Source organism: Pecten maximus, chromosome 3 (genome assembly GCF_902652985.1).
Source record: "Pecten maximus chromosome 3, xPecMax1.1, whole genome shotgun sequence".
Taxonomy (NCBI): domain Eukaryota; kingdom Metazoa; phylum Mollusca; class Bivalvia; order Pectinida; family Pectinidae; genus Pecten; species Pecten maximus.
In genome coordinates this window covers 16,421,623-16,441,276 of record NC_047017.1, presented here as the reverse complement: position 1 = coordinate 16,441,276, position 19,654 = coordinate 16,421,623, and the positions used below count along the sequence as shown (strand labels likewise).

The window sequence follows — 19,654 nt, the reverse complement described above, 5'->3', positions numbered from 1 at the left end:
TAAAATTATATAATGATATAATTATTATGTAGCAGATAACAACTAGAATATACATGCATAGCGCTATAATAGCAGAAGAATTAATTACAATTCTAAATAATTAATTATTTCTCCCTTGCTTTTCAAGATGGATGACGGAAGCGTAAACAAATGGATTTCAACATCTGTGGTTACGCACCATTTAATTGACTATAAATTATGCATTTGCCGTCGTTCTTGTGGTGTCATACACCTATTTGATTAATATTTTTGTTAAAATATAATTCGAAATGGTGAAGATCGCTGTAATAGGAGCTGGACTTCTTGGCACTAAAATCGCAGGTAAGAATCACAGGTGCTAGTGAACAGGGACATGTCCCAGTAGTATTATTGTACTTTTATATAAAGCCTTTATATAAAGGTATTTCTGGCTATTTTTCTAATTAGACTAGACATGTCCCTGTGCTGCCCGGTTTCTAACAACCCATATAATGTAATGTATACAGTATTAAAAAATCCACTCTACTAGAATCTACTAGACATGTTGTTATACAGTATGTATTATTTGAAACCAGGCAACTGTAGTAAGAATCACTCATTGAAACAATGCAAATGCACAAGTTATATGAGGCCTATATCACTGGGGCTCGCTATGTTTGCCAATAGTCACTCAATATACATTGAGTGCATTGCCAGCTAGTCTTAGACCAGTAGCCCTAAATACCACAAGATGACTAGGGACAAGTCTAAAAGCCTGTCTAAATGACATCAGTACTTGGACTCAAATGCTCAAGCTACGTTATAAATCGGGAAAAGACAGAACTAATTGTCTTTTCCCATAGTGCCATCACACAAAAGGTCACCTATATATAAGCTATAGGTTGGTGCACAAACTATTGAGGCTGTCCATTATATAGTATTAAGCTGTGAGAAACCTTGGTGGACACTTTGGTAGCTCTCTAAACATGGAAAAACAGGTAAATGATATAGCAAGTCCCTGTTATTACCAAATCAGAGACATTGGGTGTATCCAGCAGTTCATCACCACAGATGCATGTAAGATATTGGTACATTTGCTTGTTACTTCTCGATTCGCTTAAATTGCTCTTTGGTGTATCTGATAGACTGATTATATAATTAACTGCCCAGAGGGTCCAGAACTGGATTCCTGTACTTGAAAGAGGGAGCATATCACACCACATCCTGAACTCATAGGGTGTTGTTGCTGAAATGTAGATACCCCGGGGAGTTCCGGATGCAAAGATTTTGATGTTTATAAGGCAATAAATGGAACAGCTTCAGAGTATTTACAGGAACTTTTTACTCTCTTCCAGCCATCACAATCTCTATAATCAGAGACAAATCCTTGTTATAATTGGGTTCCAACCTCTCACACTATAACTTATGGTAATTTTTAACCGGTGCTTTGGAAATGTAGCTAACACTTTGTCGAATAGCTATAACCATCTGCTACCAGGAAGTCGAAAATGCTTGCCTTTTAATTTAAGAAGGAGATTAAAACTCACTGTTTATATGTGTAGACCGGAACCCCACCTTTAACTGGCAACAACATCAGCCATCACTAAAGGGAATGGCCATAGATTTAGAAGATGTAGAATTATCATATGGTATTTACTTTCATATAAACATATGCAATGCATGTAATAATGAATGATCTATTTTGAAGGTGAGCTAGCATACCATGGCCATCGTGTAAAGATCCATGATGCTAGCCTAAAGAACCTCAACAGTGTATTCCAGCGTATGGAGGAAGATAAAAAGAATCTAAGAGAAGAGGGATTATTAATTCATAAAAACTTTATTGTAAGTCACATTTACTTTTATCACCTATATTGAATTAAATCCCTTCCCAAAACTCAATCAAATAATAAAATTCAATGACTAAGATATAATTGATACCATGCCATCTGAAATTGGGAAAAAAAAGTGAACCATCGTCGTCTTCATCAGCCACTAACTTAACTTGGTCTTTATTTAAAACTTAACAAAAAGGAATATATATATTGTGACAATAAGTATTATAACATCAATATCCATATTGTGAATTTTACATTTCTTGATACCATATGAAATAACATCTTTTCATATATTTCCCTAAACTAATGGTATCAAGGGTTTGTTTCACATACCACAGTCTCTATAGATGCTTGTTGGTATAATCAGTATATTATACACTGTATTTCATATGTGTATATTATATTAGTTTAAGTATAATTAGTATGCCTTGTGGTTTTGTTCTCACTACCTCAGTTCTCATTTTGAGAACATGACATTATAAGAATTATAATCTTCAGATTCTTTGCAAAATACATGTGTTAACTTTCCTTTTGTTCATATTTTGCCCTCAATTATTGTAATGGTAAAGACATTTCCCCCTCATAGGATGATATCCTATATTGTGTAAAGTTTACATAATTTCAAGTTATTTATTTTAACTTTCCCTCCATAGGGCTAGGTCTTATGTTGTACAAAAGTTGCCTAATTAGTGATTTATTGAATGTTACTTGTTTGCCATCCTCACTCCTCAGGGCCAGGTACTGTGTATGAGTCGGCTAGAGGAGGCTGTTTGTGATGCCGATATTATCATTGAATGTGTTATAGAGGACTTGGAGGTGAAGAAAGATCTGTTTGAAAGTAAGTTGTATGTGTCGTAGGAGATGATTGGTTGATTTTTAATTAAAATAAAAAATATGATTGAAAAATGAAATTAAACTAATTCTGATGTCAAAATTAAAAATTGAAAATTCAATTAAACGATGGACTTCAGAAATGACAAAATAGGTCTGTATTTAATTACTTATCTGAAATTTTGCACAACTATAATCCTTTGTTTACTGTAAACATGGAAATTTATGTTAGGGGAAATTTATGCTAATTATGCGGAGTCCTTTTGATTGCGAAATTAACACCCCGCAAAATTACCATATTTACAGTTAACTACGGAGTAAGTAAATTTTGGTTTAAATTCAATAAATCATGCTCTCTGTGTTTGTTTGCCAGGAATATCTCACGTATGTAAGCCAGAAGCTGTCATCAGCAGCAACACACTGAGGCTGAAGATAGATGATATTGTTCAAAGGACAAACATTAAGGAGGTATGATAACTGTTTATTTATAGCATGTTCTCAGATCATCCTGGAAATGCATGCACTTTGATGCAGGGTTGGATTTATGTACGATGTGTGAATGCATGTATAGGAGAAAATTAAAGAGAGAACTAAACCCTTGGATTTTAAAGGTGGTTCTGGGATACCTAAATTTAATTTGCCAACTTTTTGGAATTTTTATAGGAGACATTCAGTTTGCTGAAAAATAGACCATTCTTTTTTAAATGTTAAAAAAACACACTTAAAGAGGCTGTTGTCTTAATATTATTAATATTTTGATCTTTGAAGTCATAAAGAATGCAGAAGTTGTGATGAAAACTTGTGTTTAAAAATAGTTTAATAAGTCTTGCTTCTAAATAGTGAGGGTTGGCAAATATGATTTATCACCATTCAATGTATGATGGTATAAGGGACACAACTCTAGCCACCTTAATCAATTTAACCTGATTTCTAAATGTAAGTGAAGGTTGTGATCTTTAAAAGCATTTTAGATTCACTCAAATACTCTAGTAGTTTACCTATATATGGACAAAATCTCAGATATATATATGTTTGGTTAATATTCATTCTGATAAAAGTAATCATCCCTTCTAGTAAATATTAAGTGTATCATCTATCCCTATACAGTACTTGTATATAATGTATATAATACATACATAGTTCTATAAGGCCCTGGTGCTGAATCAGGAAAATGGCACATTTGGCTGTAAGGGTGTATAGAAAACCATAAAGCTGAAATCACAGAGAAATTTTGTCAACCAATCACTGGGTTTGTTACAGAGGACGATGGGTCTGCGATTCTTATTTCCTGTGTACTGTATCCCAGAGGTAGAAATCACACCGAGCTCATTCTCCTCGCAGAAAGCCATCCAGAAAGGTAAGTTCACCTCATATGTAGGTAAATCCTATGTTAGATGTTGCTTACATTATTTTGTTAAGGATAAATATTTTTTGTTTAATAAAATTTGACAAACAGCTTCTGTAACCATATACATTGTAAATGAAACCATGTATGATGTGCAGACAAGGTAACTAAACCCTTGGATTTTGGAGATGTACATTTCAGTGATGATGATAAAGTGTTTTTTTAGCAAATGATTTTTTTACTATACTTTTCAGTGGTGGTATTGGTTAAATCTTTCAGCAAATAAATACACTTTTTTTAATATACAAAAAAAATGTACTTTTCAGTGCGGATTATGTTGGAGAGGATGGGAAAGACCCTGTTCTTCAGATCTGGTGGAGAGCCCTTAATATTGTCAGAGGAGCAGAGAGAGGAACGGAAGAAAGGTACATAAACAAAATTAGTACATAATGAAAATGTAATAAATAAAAAGCACATTTCTTTTTCTTGGTAAAATTTTGTGCTGTATTTCTATACAAAAATGCATGTAGAAGAAAGAATATTCATCAACTGAATTCAATAATTTGCTATTTTTTCTGTTCTCATTATCATTTTAATTTATTTAATTACTCATTGAAATCATTCTAATACATGTGGACACTTCATTCATAATAATTTGAAAATGTGTAGAAAATCATTTGATTTAATCTATACATGTAATTAGCTTCAATATTGAATTCATATATTGTTGAAACAATGCTGCAAAAAAGGATTTGTGGTCGTTTATCAATAAGCTTAAGGTATTGTAATCCTTGTGTACTATATATTTTACCTTTTCATTTACAGCTCGCCTCGAACAGATAAAGAGCTCATCAGGTGTGGGGCATCTGTTTGAGTCCATGATTCCTGCGCTATCACACCAGGGTAATGTCCCCCAGGATGAGCAGAAGAAAAGTGAGTATCATACAGAACTGAGACAGGATTTTTTTTTTTTTTTTTTTGTAATTTAATGAAACGAAGTTTACCAGAATCATATCAGAAGTGTCCAGTGAATTGAAAGGCCAAGGTCACTGGGTTTAAAGTCTGTTTTCCAATTTTCTAATCCAATTGGTAAATGAAATATTTTCTTACAACATGTACTATATTATGAAGTTAACCTGATCAAATTCAAGGGAGAACTGACTTGATAAAATGTTAAGGTCACTGGGTCAAAGTTCAAGGTCCAATATGTACAGATAGGAAGTTATGAACCTGAATGATCAAAATTAAACAACCAATGGAACAGTCAGAGATCAAAGTCAGAAGTCAGGGTCAAATTTTTATCTTTTGACTATAGTTAATAGTTTTGTCTGTATAATAATTGATTTGAATTAAACTAGGAGTTGAATGACCATAGTTCTAAGTACTAAGTTGCTGAACCAAATTGAATGAAAGGAAGCTTCCATGGCCAAAAGTCAACCAAAAATGTTAATTATATGGTCCCCCCCCCCCCCTCCCCCCCCCAGGGCAGGGTTGCCAACTCACTCACGTGAGACAAAAAACTCACGTAAAAACGTCCCTAAAATGTCCCTTCTCACGTTGAAGCAATCCTCACGTAACGTGAGGTACAAATCTCACACATCGATAAAGTTTTCTCAAGTCGCCTCGCGCAAAGCCATGAAATCGGCGACTTTAGCTTGGGAGTGTTCAAAGGGGAATAACTCTTACAGTTTTTGTAAAGATTACACCATGCGTCGCACATCACATCACATCCGGTTGGTAGCGACGGAAGCACGTTCGGAGAGCTGACTTCTGAACGTGATAACTAAGCTTAGGCCTACAAAAGTAGTGAGTAATATTCACATTCTCAGTTTATAACTGAACAATCCCTTTGATATTTCGTGAAATATGCCGTCGCCTAAAAGGAAAAAGATCGCTATCTGGTCCACTAAGCTCGCCAAGTTAAAAATCACCATGGGAAAAAAATCACGATTGGATTTCTAAAAGTGTTTTCGGATATGAGCATGCCTATTGCAAGTTGTTTAAAGCTAACTTTTCGATCAGATCAAGCGCAGTATGTGATATAAAACGCCACATTTTGTCAGTTGGCATTGAGTTGGTTTTTCAGGTAAAAGTTTATATAATTACCACAGATAGAAATTAAACTCTTGACAGATAATTCATAAGTAATCGCATTTTATTTTTACTTTTGCAAGACAATCAGGAAATTCTATACGGCAGTGACGGACAAAATGATTGCAAAGTTCCCCCTGCATGATCCTTCTTTGACATGGATTTTTTGGTACCTAGTCATAGAGCTAGATACTTTATCTACTAGAAACTAAATCCAAAAATCTCAAACGCCTACATGATATAAATAGAACAGTTATCCATTACTTCAAAACATTTTATAATCTTAACCCTAAACTATTGAATAAAACTATTAATAATCAACTTACAAAAATTATTGGAAACTTATTTAGTTCTTTAAGTTCTACAACTGGCAGCTAGATTACATGTAACATTATCAGCATGGGATGACAGTTTAATGGTTTGGACATGTTGGCCTTGACCGATCCCCAGGGGCTGATGGGTGGGGCCAAAAAGAGTCAAATTGACTAAAATTTCAAAAATCTTCTTCTTAACTTCCAGATGTTGTAGAATCAAATACTCTTCACAGATAGAAAGGTCTTAAGGTGCTTTACCACAGTTGTGAATTTCATGACCCTGGGGTCTCACGTTTGCCCCTGGGGAGGGGGTAAACTTTACTATAGTTTATATAGGAAAATCCCATTTTTGACTACGATTTGTTTCATTTCTATTGGAATTCATTTAAGACCAATTTAAGATAGAATCAATTACTTTTTATAGATGGAAGGGTTTGAAGGTGCCTTACCAAATTTTTTATGGCCCTGGGGTCTCATGTTTGCCCCTTTGGAGGAGGTACTCTTTACTGTTGTTTATATAAGGAAATCACATTTTTGACTATCATTTATGTCATTTCTATTGGAATTAGCAGTTTTGGAAGACAGTTTGCTGGTATGCAGTTATTGGCCCCCAGGTGCTGGTGGGCAGGGTCAAAAAGGGTCAAATTTGCAGAATTATTTCAAAACTGAGGTGACCGTTAAGGCCCATGGGCATCTTGTTATTATTAATGCTAACATATTTCATAGTAAACAGTAAATGTGACATACTCATAAGATAGCAGTACAATTCACCGCGATTATGATGAATCACGATTTATTGATGTCAATTTGATTCTCGATTCATTATGTCCAGAGTTCAATTAGTTTCTGCATGTTAGAATAAAATTCTGGTTTCTGCAAAAGCAGTGAGTTATGCAGACGATACATTTGATTGGCTGACGGCTTGTTCTATGAGCTTGTTTAACCAATCACAGCAACTGTGACATTAATACAACAATATTATGTTATAATGGATGACAGACCAGATCTAGTTGATCCATCAGCTTCTTTAAAACCATCGGTAAGGAAGCATTTCGGCTTTCAATCATTTGGAGGGAAAGCACACATAAACACAACTGTCTGCTGAATTTTTAGCTTACCTGGACCGAAGGTCCGGTGAGCTTATGTCATGGCGCAGCGTCCGTCGTCCGTCCGTCGTCCGTCCGTCCGCCGTCCGTCCGTCCGTCGTCCGTCAACATTTGCTTCAAATCGCTACTAGTCAAAAAGTTCTTATTGGATTTTGACCAAATTCGGCCAGAAACATCCTTGGCAGAAGGGGAACAGATTTTGCATAAATGGTGACTCTGACCCCCGAAGGGCCAAAGGGGCGGGGCCCAATAGGGGAAATAGAGGTAATTCCTTTAAATCGCTACTAGTCATAAAGTTATGAATGGATTTGAACCCAATTTGGTCAGAAACATCCTTGGGGGAAGGGGAACAGATTTTGCATAAATGGTAGCTCTGACCCCGGAGGGGCCAAAGGGATGGGGCCCAATAGGGGAAATAGAGGTAATTCCTTTAAAGCGCTACTAGGCATAAAGTTATGAATGGATTTGAACCCAATTTGGTCAGAAACATCCTTGGCAGAAGGGGAACAGATTTTGCATAAATGGTGACTCTGACCCCAGAGGGGCCAAAAGGGCGGGGCCCAATAGGGGAAATAGAGGTAATTCCTTTAAATCGCTACTTGTCATAAAGTTATGAATGGATTTGAACCCAATTTGGTCAGAAACATCCTTGGGGGAAGGGGAACAGATTTTGCATAAATGGTGACTCTGACCCCCGAGGGGCCAAAGGGGCGGGGCCCAATAGGGGAAATAGAGGTAATTCCTTTGAATCACTACTAGTCATAAAGTTATGAATGGATTTGAACCCAATTTGGTCAGAAACATCCTTGGGGGAAGAAGAACAGATTTTGCATAAATGGTGACTCTGACCGCCAAGGGGCCAAAGGGGCGGGGCCCAATAGGGGAAATAGAGGTAATTCCTTTAAATCGCTACTAGTCATAAAGATTTGAATGGATTTGAACCCAAGTTGGTCAGAAGCATCCTTTGGGGAAGGGGAACAGATTTTGCATAAATGGTAGCTCTGACCCCAGAGGGGCCAAAGGGGCGGGGCCCAATAGGGGAAATAGAGGTAATTCCTTTAAATCGCTACTTGTCATAAAATTATGAATGGATTTGAACCCAATTTGGTCAGAAACATCCTTGGTGGAAGGGGAACAGATTGTGCATAAATGGTGACTCTGACCCCCGAGGGGCCAAAAGGGCGGGGCCCAATAGGTGAAATAGAGGTAATTCCTTTGAATCGCTACTAGTCATAAAGTTATGAATGGATTTGAACCCAATTTGGTCAGAAACATCCTTGGGGGAAGAAGAACAGATTTTGCATAAATGGTGACTCTGACCCCAAAGGGGCCAAAGGGGCGGGGCCCAATAGGGGAAATAGAGGTAATTCCTTTAAATCGCTACTAGTTATTAAGTTATGAATGGATTTGAACCCAATTTGGTCAGAAACATCCTTGGGGGAAGGGGAAGAGATATTGCATAAATGGTGACTCTGACCCCAAAGGGGCGGGGCCCAATAGGGGAAATAGGGGTAATTATTTTAAATCGCTACTAATCATAAAGTTATGAATGGATTTGAACCCAATTTAATTAGAAACATCCTTGGGGGAAGAAGAACAGATTTTGCGTAAATGGTGACTCTGACCCCAGAGGGGCCAAAGGGACGGGGCCCAATAGGGGAAATAGAGGTAATTCCTTTGAATCACTACTAGTCATAAAGTTATGAATGGATTTGAACCCAATTTGGTCAGAAACATCCTTGGGGGAAGAAGAACAGATTTTGCATAAATGGTGACTCTGACCGCCAAGGGGCCAAAGGGGCGGGGCCCAATAGGGGAAATAGAGGTAATTCCTTTAAATCGCTACTAGTCATAAAGATTTGAATGGATTTGAACCCAAGTTGGTCAGAAGCATCCTTTGGGGAAGGGGAACAGATTTTGCATAAATGGTAGCTCTGACCCCAGAGGGGCCAAAGGGGCGGGGCCCATTAGGGGAAATAGAGGTAATTCCTTTAAATCGCTACTAGTTGTTAAGTTATGAAGGGATTTGAACCCAATTTGGTCAGAAACATCCTTGGGAGAAGGGGAACAGATTTTGCATAAATGGTGACTCTGACCCCCGAGGGGCCAAAGGGGCGGGGCCCAATAGGGGAAATAGAGGTAATTCCTTTAAATCGCTACTTGTCATAAAGTTATGAATGGATTTGAACCCAATTTGGTCAGAAACATCCTTGGGGGAAGGGGAACAGATTTTGCATAAATGGTGACTCTGACCCCCGAGGGGCCAAAGGGGCGGGGCCCAATAGGGGAAATAGAGGTAATTCCTTTGAATCACTACTAGTCATCAAGTTATGAATGGATTTGAACCCAATTTGGTCAGAAACATCCTTGGGGGAAGAAGAACAGATTTTGCATAAATGGTGACTCTGACCGCCAAGGGGCCAAAGGGGCGGGGCCCAATAGGGGAAATAGAGGTAATTCCTTTAAATCGCTACTAGTCATAAAGATTTGAATGGATTTGAACCCAAGTTGGTCAGAAAGCATCCTTGGGGAAGGGGAACAGATTTTGCATAAATGGTAGCTCTGACCCCAGAGGGGCCAAAGGGGCGGGGCCCAATAGGGGAAATAGAGGTAATTCCTTTAAATCGCTACTTGTCATAAAATTATGAATGGATTTGAACCCAATTTGGTCAGAAACATCCTTGGTGGAAGGGGAACAGATTGTGCATAAATGGTGACTCTGACCCCCGAGGGGCCAAAAGGGCGGGGCCCAATAGGTGAAATAGAGGTAATTCCTTTGAATCGCTACTAGTCATAAAGTTATGAATGGATTTGAACCCAATTTGGTCAGAAACATCCTTGGGGGAAGAAGAACAGATTTTGCATAAATGGTGACTCTGACCCCAAAGGGGCCAAAGGGGCGGGGCCCAATAGGGGAAATAGAGGTAATTCCTTTAAATCGCTACTAGTTATTAAGTTATGAATGGATTTGAACCCAATTTGGTCAGAAACATCCTTGGGGGAAGGGGAAGAGATATTGCATAAATGGTGACTCTGACCCCAAAGGGGCGGGGCCCAATAGGGGAAATAGGGGTAATTATTTTAAATCGCTACTAATCATAAAGTTATGAATGGATTTGAACCCAATTTAATTAGAAACATCCTTGGGGGAAGAAGAACAGATTTTGCGTAAATGGTGACTCTGACCCCAGAGGGGCCAAAGGGACGGGGCCCAATAGGGGAAATAGAGGTAATTCCTTTAAATCGCTACTAGTCATAAAGTTATGAATGGATTTGAACCCAATTTGGTCAGAAACATCCTTGGTGGAAGGGGAACAGATTGTGCATAAATGGTGACTCTGACCCCCGAGGGGCCAAAAGGGCGGGGCCCAATAGGTGAAATAGAGGTAATTCCTTTGAATCGCTACTAGTCATAAAGTTATGAATGGATTTGAACCCAATTTGGTCAGAAACATCCTTGGGGGAAGAAGAACAGATTTTGCATAAATGGTGACTCTGACCCCAAAGGGGCCAAAGGGGCGGGGCCCAATAGGGGAAATAGAGGTAATTCCTTTAAATCGCTACTAGTTATTAAGTTATGAATGGATTTGAACCCAATTTGGTCAGAAACATCCTTGGGGGAAGGGGAAGAGATATTGCATAAATGGTGACTCTGACCCCCGAGGGGCCAAAGGGGCGGGGCCCAATAGGTGAAATAGAGGTAATTCCTTTGAATCGCTACTAGTCATAAAGTTATGAATGGATTTGAACCCAATTTGGTCAGAAACATCCTTGGGGGGAGAAGAACAGATTTTGCATAAATGGTGACTCTGACCCCAAATGGGCCAAAAGGGCGGGGCCCAATAGGGGAAATAGAGGTAATTCCTTTAAATCGCTACTAGTTATTAAGTTATGAATGGATTTGAACCCAATTTGGTCAGAAACATCCTTGGGGGAAGGGGAAGAGATATTGCATAAATGGTGACTCTGACCCGAAAGGGGCGGGGCCCAATAGGGGAAATAGGGGTAATTATTTTAAATCGCTACTTATCATAAAGTTATGAATGGATTTGAACCCAATTTAATTAGAAACATCCTTGGGGGAAGAAGAACAGATTTTGCATAAATGGTGACTCTGACCCCCGAGGGGCCAAAGGGGCGGGGCCCAATAGGTGAAATAGAGGTAATTCCTTTGAATCACTACTAGTCATAAAGTGAGGAATGCATGTTCTAAAAGCAATTCTTGAGGTCTTTCAGACCTTAGAGAGTCAGGACTTCATTAATCTTTAAAGCAGTTTGGATTCCCACACTATAACCATATATAGCATTGTTAGAGATTAACAAATAAAACAAATTGAATATGAACATTATTTTGACATTTGGCCTAATCCAACCAGGTGAGCGATGCAGGCCCCATGGGCCTCTTGTTGTTAATCTTTTGTTTGTGTATTATTTTTGAAAAAAAACATTAATTCTAGGCTTAACAAATAATCTAATAGAAAATAATGGAATTGTGAGGTAAGAATAAAAAATCAAATCGAATCGTGGGATACTTGAATCGTTGCACACCCTGTTATAAATGGAGATGTTTGTTTTTGTTCCCACAAACAGTTTTTAGCTCACCTGGACCGAAGGTCCGGTGAGCTTATGTCATGGCGCGGCGTCCGTCGTCCGTCCGTCGTCTGTCAACATTTGCTTCAAATTGCTATTAGTCAAAAAGTTCTTATTGGATTTTGACCATTTTGACCAAATTTGGTCAGAAACATCCTTGGCGGAAAGGGATCAGATTTTGCATAAATGGTGACTCTGACCCCCAAGGGGCCAAAGGGGCAGGGCCAAATATGGGAAATTGAGGCAATTCCTTTAAATCGCTACTTGTCATAAAGTTATGAATGGATTTGATCCCAATTTGGTCAGGAACATCCTTGGGGGAAGGGGAACAGATTTTGCGTAAATGGTGACTCTGACCCCCAAGGGGCCAAAGGGGCGGGGCCCAAAAGGGGAAATAGAGGTAATGCCTTTAAATCGCTACTAGTCATAAAGTTATGAATGGATTTGATCCCAATTTGGTTAGAAACATCCTTGGGGGAAGGGGAACAGATTTTGCATAAATTGTGACTCTGACCCCCAAGGGGCCGGAGGGGCGGGGCCAAATAGGGGAAATTGAGGCAATTCCTTTAAATCGCTACTTGTCATAAAGTTATGAATGGATTTGAACCCAATTTAGTCGGAAACATCCTTGGGGGAAGGGGAACAGATTTTGCATAATTGGTGACTCTGACGCCCAAGGGGCCAAAGGGGTGGGGCCCAATAGGGGAAATAGATGTAATGCCTTTAAATCGCTACTAGTCATAAAGTTATTAATGCATGTTGTAAACTTAGAGAGTCTGGACTTCATTATTTCTTTAAAGCAGTTGGGATCCCCATATATAGCATTGTTGGAGGTTGACAAACAAAAGGAATTGAACATGAACATTATTTTGACATTTGGTCAAATCTAACCAGGTGAGCGATACAGGCCCCATGGGCCTCTTGTCTTGTTATCTAAGACTAAAAATATTCAGTACTTATTAATTGAGGCTAGGGAATGCCTTTTTATTGACAAAAATGTCACCTGGAAGTTTGTTTTTACTGAGAATGTCCAGAATAGGATGTTTCTTGTAGATGGATATTGTACCATGTATGGACAGACAAATTCATATACCCTGTCCATCTCAACACTTGGCTCTTTGCCTCAGTAAAGAACAAATACAGAGACCTAGAATGACTTGCACCTGATGATGTCTTTTTGGGATGTAGGTCATAATAAACTAAACTTCCTGAAGGAATGACCTTGATCACGATTAAAATCCTTTTGATTTGATCCTCTTACTTATTGATACGATTTAAACAAGAAATTAAAATTCCTGATGATATAACTGTCAGTTCTAGTTTATTTGATCAGTATCTGAGAAAGTTTTCTGATAATTTCCATTCAGCATGGTATCTCAAAAAGGCATTTAGCTTACTATATGCAGACATATCTGAAAGTTTTATTTGAATTACATACCTATATATATCTACTGCATATAAAAATTATATATGTATGTATTTTATTGAAAGAGTCTTGGCAGAAGACAGCAATTTTTTGTTTATCTTGCTCTGAAGACAATGGCTATGAAAATGATATTTGCGTACCTACCAGGTATGTGTTTGTGTGTCAATGACCGATATATACATGGGATGACAGATCGGCTTATATCGTAAGTCCTTCAGTCATATAACAACAATACTATCACAGATTGATATCAACCTTATATGAAGATTAAGATCTCTCAAATCAAACAATAATAACATCTCAAATACCTATTTTTTGTCTCCATTACATATTATTTTGAAATTTAATTATGAAAAAATTCAATACTTATGATATACTTTTTTATTATAAATAGTTATTTATGTCAACTACATCTTTTGTGTTTATTGAAGTTTTCTTTGATGATGCGGAGAGGATGGGTTTATTACTGGTTTAGAGGTGTGGAGAGTCTGACTGGTGCTATATAGGGCCTGGTACGGCTGCTGATTGACATTGAGAGCCTCCTCCAGATTCTCTGATTGAGCTGTAATTAGTGGGGACTTAGGTGTGTGGACCCCATGCCAAGCTCCTCAGCCTCATCAACCCTGCATATCTGGTATGCAGAGTGCTTTGTTTCTCAGGTTGCCTTGGAGACGACCTCTGATAGGGTCTTACAGACTTATGTTTGGGTTTTTCCTTACTCGCATCATTATCTACCTAAATCTCTTTGTCTTCCTTTGTGATATTAATGTATTGGTTTTTCATGATTTTCACTTTAATGAGGATCTTCTTTGTCAAGTAAAAGTGAGTAAGATATGGTCTTTTTTTCTACATGTTAAAATCGTATTTCAAGGTCAACCTTATTCAATATTGGAAACTTATATAATAGGAATGATCTTATGATATCATTCAGTTTTGGTAAAGTTTCTACAAATCATTAAAGGAATGAGGGGGGGGGGGGGGGGGGGGGGGGGGGGGGGGTCATGGAGTGCAAAATATTATATTTTATGATAAAATTCAGTTTCGTTAAAGTTTTTACAAACTGTTCAAGGAATAAGAAAATTCAGGGTCATGGAGTGCAAAATATTAGATAAAACAGTCCCAAGTGCTTTATTTTTAGATTGGTAAAATGAAAATGATAGCATGATAACATGTTAAGTATCAATGAATCTCTTATAAATAATCTTTTAAGTATTCTTACCAACAATTACATTAAGATGATTTCTTTGGAATTGGTTTCAGACCAATTTATATTGATATCTTTCAAAATTACAATCTGTTTTATAATGTTATCATCAATTACAAATCTAACTCATACATTAGACTTTTCAATAGCTTGATAGGTCGTTTAGTGAATCTGGACAGACTATGGTTAGATGTTTGATACCTCCTTAACTATAAATTTGATGTTTTGTCTGCTTAAATGTAGGATACCTCCTTAACTAAACCTGATGTTTTGTCTGCTTACAGTGAGGATGATTTTTATATGTTGGATACCTCCATAAGCAAATCTGATGTTTTTGATTAGAGAGTATTTTTATCCTCTTTAAGTAAAACTGATGTTTTTGATTAGAGAGTATTTTTATCTTCCTTAAGTAAAACTGATGTTTTTGATTAGAGAGTTTTTTTATCCTCCTTAAGTAAAACTGACGTTTTTGATTGGAGAGTTTTTTTATCCTCTTTAAGTAAAACTGATGTTTTTGCCTGGAGGGTTGTCTATATGTTGGATACCTCCTAAATGATGTTTTTGTGTCGCTTGCAAAAGGAGGATTCTCAATAACTTGAGTTCCCCAGGGTCGACCATTTACTTCATGCAGATCTTCTGTACCAGTAGTGCTTGCTTGGGATTGCTTTTCAGGTGCAAAGGTCAAAGGTCAAGGTCACTGTTATTAAAAGTAGAAATTTTTGTTTCCTTGTGATAACTCTTGTAATCACCCAACTTTCTGCGCAGGCGACAAATTCACTTCCGTGGAGTTCTTGTTGCCAAGAGGCATTGTCAGTTTTCCATGTTTGATTGTATTATAACAAGTGAAGAGACACATAATGAGAATTTTCAGTGGGAAACAAATGATTGCCAAGAGGGTACTGTATGTGTTGGATACCTCCTTAACTAAATCTGATGTACTTTCTACTTAAATGTAGGATACCTCCTTAACTAAACCTTATGTTTTGTCTGCTAACAGTGAGGGTATTGTTTATATGTTGGATACCTCCTTAAGTGAATTTGATATTTTGTCTGTCTACAGAGGGTATAGAGGAAGATCGTGACCCAGACTGTGCTATCTGTATGGACCGCATGCGAGACTGTCTCATCTGTCCATGCCACCACATGATCACCTGTTACGAATGTTCAAAGATGCTCCTGAATCGCCGGGATGGTTGTCCAATTTGTCGGAAGGACATTACAGAACTTATCAGGGTCTATCATTCCTGATTTCAAATGATGACTGGTTTCCAATGTTGTGTTGCTGAACTCTTGTGGGAAATTTGATAAATTTTTGGAGGAAGCTAACAACATGACCTACAACTGACCTTGAGGGCATTAGAATAATACCTGCCTGGCTCTACTTACTTACAGAGTGCTGAATCATTACTTTCTATAAAGGGAATACAAAGCATGCCTGCTAAATTAAAACATCAGAAATCCTGAAAAGACAAATAAGATAAAATTGTATGTAATAAATGCTTGGAACAAATGTTTTATTGAAAAATCCAAATAATATGACTGTCTTTGTGAAGCTATTGTAATATTATTTTGTGTAATTCAATTTGTACATACATGTATATATATAATAATAAAAAACACAAATCATGAAATCACTAGCGCTTTCACTTGCTTTCAGGAAAAAGCTCTTCAGATTTTTTCAGTTGAAAAGCTTGCTCTGAAACAAAGTGAAAGCGCTAGCGATTTCATGGTTTGTGTTTTTTTATCATTATTATTATGTGAATTCACCACAAGGACATTATTTACCTTTAATATATAGGGGTTGTGATAATTCAGTCGGTAGAGCATTGGACACTCCGGATGAAGATCTGAAGTGAGTACATGTAATTGATCACTACCAGGGAAAGTTTGTGTTTCTCAATGAAACACAGACTATCCTGTGTAGTGTTGTAGTTGTGTCCTTGGGCAAGGCAAGTTACTGTAATTGCTCTGGATGTGATATGACAAACCTTCTGTATATTGTTCAGTGAGGTAGCCACATGCTACTACAAGGATTTTTTTTTTAAATGACCCCATCTGTTGACAGGGTGATAAACCCAACAAAGAACAAACTGTATAAATAGAAACTTGAAAATATGCCAAGTGAGATGGGCTGTTCTTGGATCAAAATATGTACAATCTGTACCTTAGAACTAAAGTAATGACATTCATATACTTAAGATATACATTGTTGAATCTAAGATAACTCAGAAGTCAGTAGTAAACTCTTGTATTCTTAGGCAAGTTCCACTGAGTGCCACTTAGATACAAAAGGGCTAATTTAACGAACAGAAGAATTAATTACTCAGGAAAATTTGAGGTGTAAAGGAGAGATTTCAATGTGTGGATTTATATTCACTGGAATATCACTTTCAGGCCATTTATAAATTAACCAGTTAGTGAACTATTATAACTGCATAATATCTAATAAGTCAGATGGATTTAAGGCAGGTGCCATCAGTTTAATATATAATAGATAATATGAATTATTAGTCCCCAACTGGGAACGGGTGAGGGCGATAGTTTTATGTTGTGTCCGTCCATCCAATTGGCATCCATCCTTTTGTCCATCTGCACTTTATCTTGTCCAGGCTTTGTCTCCTTCACTACTTGTCATTGGAACTTCATATTTGGGACCTTGGTTCAGGTAGGCGAGATAATTTGTTATTTGTCATAAGTAGGTCACTTGGATCTATATTTTGACATTTGACCTACAAAAAAAAAAAAAAAAATCCAGGTTATATCTCCTACACTACTTATTAGGTACTGGATCTTCACACTTGGGGCATGGGTTCACCTAGGTCATTTGATTTATCAAGTACAGTTCAGTGCAGGACTGTAATTCGCAGAATTATCTTGTTTTGTATTTCCTGTGTGGAGACTGAACATATTTGTCACACTAATTATATAATTAATTAATATGATCACTACTTCCAGAGTAAATCTCAAAGTTCTTTGTTTGCTGTTAGAATGGTTGAGTCTGTAAGAAAAATGCAGGCACATATTTAGAGACTCGCCTCACTGAATATCGTCTCCCGTGCAGATAGTGAAAACAGAACTGATCAGGATTTAGCTGGCAATCTGTGGTACTTCTTTATAAAACAAGATTGATGTATTGTGTACCAGGTATGTATATTTCAAAAACTGTTATAAACTTTAGTGCACATGTGTTTCTATTTGACAGAAAATGCCTTTAAGCATTGTTATTTATTTTTGCCGACATTTTATCATGTACAGGTTCCATTTTATGTTACCATCTGAATTGCTTCAACCAGATATGTGAAAGCAACCCAAATGGTAGGCAGTGAAGGTTTCTGTATTGGTTTTATGTGTGTTTATAGTGAAAATAATTAGCGTACTGTAAGTTGAACATCAACTACATGCATAGAATTTACCCACTAATCTTGATCATCTGTCTATTTACAGAATCGATCTTGATCATCCGTCTCTTTACAGAATCGATCGTGATCATCCGTCTCTTTACAGAATCGATCATGATCATCCGTCTGTTTACAGAATGGACCTTGATCATCCGTCTGTTTACAGAATTGATCTTGATCATTTGTCTGTTTACAGAATTGATCGTGATCATCCGTCTGTTTACAGAATCGATCGTGATCATCCGTCTGTTTACATAATTGATCCTGATCATTTGTCTGTTTACAGAATCGATCTTGATCATCCGTCTCTTTACAGAATCGATCGTGATCATCCGTCTGTTTACAGAATGGACCTTGATCATTCGTCTGTTTACAGAATTGATCTTGATCATTTGTCTGTTTACAGAATCGATCGTGATCATCAGTCTGTTTACAGAATGGACCTTGATCATTCGTCTGTTTACAGAATTGATCTTGATCATTTGTCTGTTTACAGAATCGATCATGATCATCCGTCTGTTTACAGAATGGACCTTGATCATCCGTCTGTTTACAGAATTGATCTTGATCATTTGTCTGTTTACAGAATTGATCGTGATCATCCGTCTGTTTACAGAATCGATCGTGATCATCCGTCTGTTTACAGAATTGATCCTGATCATTTGTCTGTTTACAGAATCGATCTTGATCATCCGTCTCTTTACAGAATCGATCGTGATCATCCGTCTGTTTACAGAATGGACCTTGATCATTCGTCTGTTTACAGAATTGATCTTGATCATTTGTCTGTTTACAGAATCGATCGTGATCATCAGTCTGTTTACAGAATGGACCTTGATCATTCGTCTGTTTACAGAATTGATCTTGATCATTTGTCTGTTTACAGAATCGATCATGATCATCCGTCTGTTTACAGAATGGACCTTGATCATCCGTCTGTTTACAGAATTGATCTTGATCATTTGTCTGTTTACAGAATTGATAGTGATCATCCGTCTGTTTACAGAATCGATCGTGATCATCCGTCTGTTTACAAAATTGATCCTGATCATTTGTCTGTTTACAGAATCGATCTTGATCATCCGTCTCTTTACAGAATCGATCGTGATCATCAGTCTGTTTACAGAATGGACCTTGATCATTCGTCTGTTTACAGAATTGATCTTGATCATTTGTCTGTTTACAGAATCGATCATGATCATCCGTCTGTTTACAGAATGGACCTTGATCATTCGTCTGTTTACAGAATTGATCTTGATCATTTGTCTGTTTACAGAATCGATCGTGATCATCAGTCTGTTTACAGAATGGACCTTGATCATTCGTCTGTTTACAGAATTGATCTTGATCATTTGTCTGTTTACAGAATCGATCGTGATCATCCGTCTGTTTACAGAATCGATCGTGATCATCCGTCTGTTTACAGAATTGATCCTGATCATTTGTCTGTTTACAGAATCGATCTTGATCATCCGTCTCTTTACAGAATCGATCGTGATCATCCGTCTGTTTACAGAATGGACCTTGATCATTCGTCTGTTTACAGAATTGAT

General features: G+C 37.4%; 1 protein-coding gene across 1 annotated transcript; it reads left to right on the top strand.

Moving 5' to 3' along the window:
* The first annotated feature begins 135 nt into the window (after positions 1 to 135).
* Positions 136 to 19,078, top strand: LOC117323366 (probable 3-hydroxybutyryl-CoA dehydrogenase). Its single transcript, XM_033878543.1, has 8 exons — positions 136 to 321; positions 1,667 to 1,803; positions 2,529 to 2,634; positions 3,001 to 3,095; positions 3,888 to 3,984; positions 4,299 to 4,397; positions 4,798 to 4,905; positions 15,764 to 19,078. The coding sequence occupies exons 1-8, from the start codon at positions 270 to 272 to the stop codon at positions 15,949 to 15,951; spliced, it is 882 nt and encodes a 293-aa protein (XP_033734434.1). The 5' UTR covers positions 136 to 269; the 3' UTR covers positions 15,952 to 19,078.
* The last annotated feature ends 576 nt before the right edge of the window (positions 19,079 to 19,654 follow it).

Coding starts and splice junctions, on each gene's coding strand:
- LOC117323366 (XM_033878543.1), top strand. CDS start 270: ATGGTGAAGATCGCTGTAATAGGAGCTGGACTTCTTGGCACTAAAATC. Junction 322..1,666: donor TCTTGGCACTAAAATCGCAG/GTAAGAATCACA, acceptor TCTATTTTGAAG/GTGAGCTAGCATACCATGGC. Junction 4,906..15,763: donor CCAGGATGAGCAGAAGAAAA/GTGAGTATCATA, acceptor GTCTGTCTACAG/AGGGTATAGAGGAAGATCGT.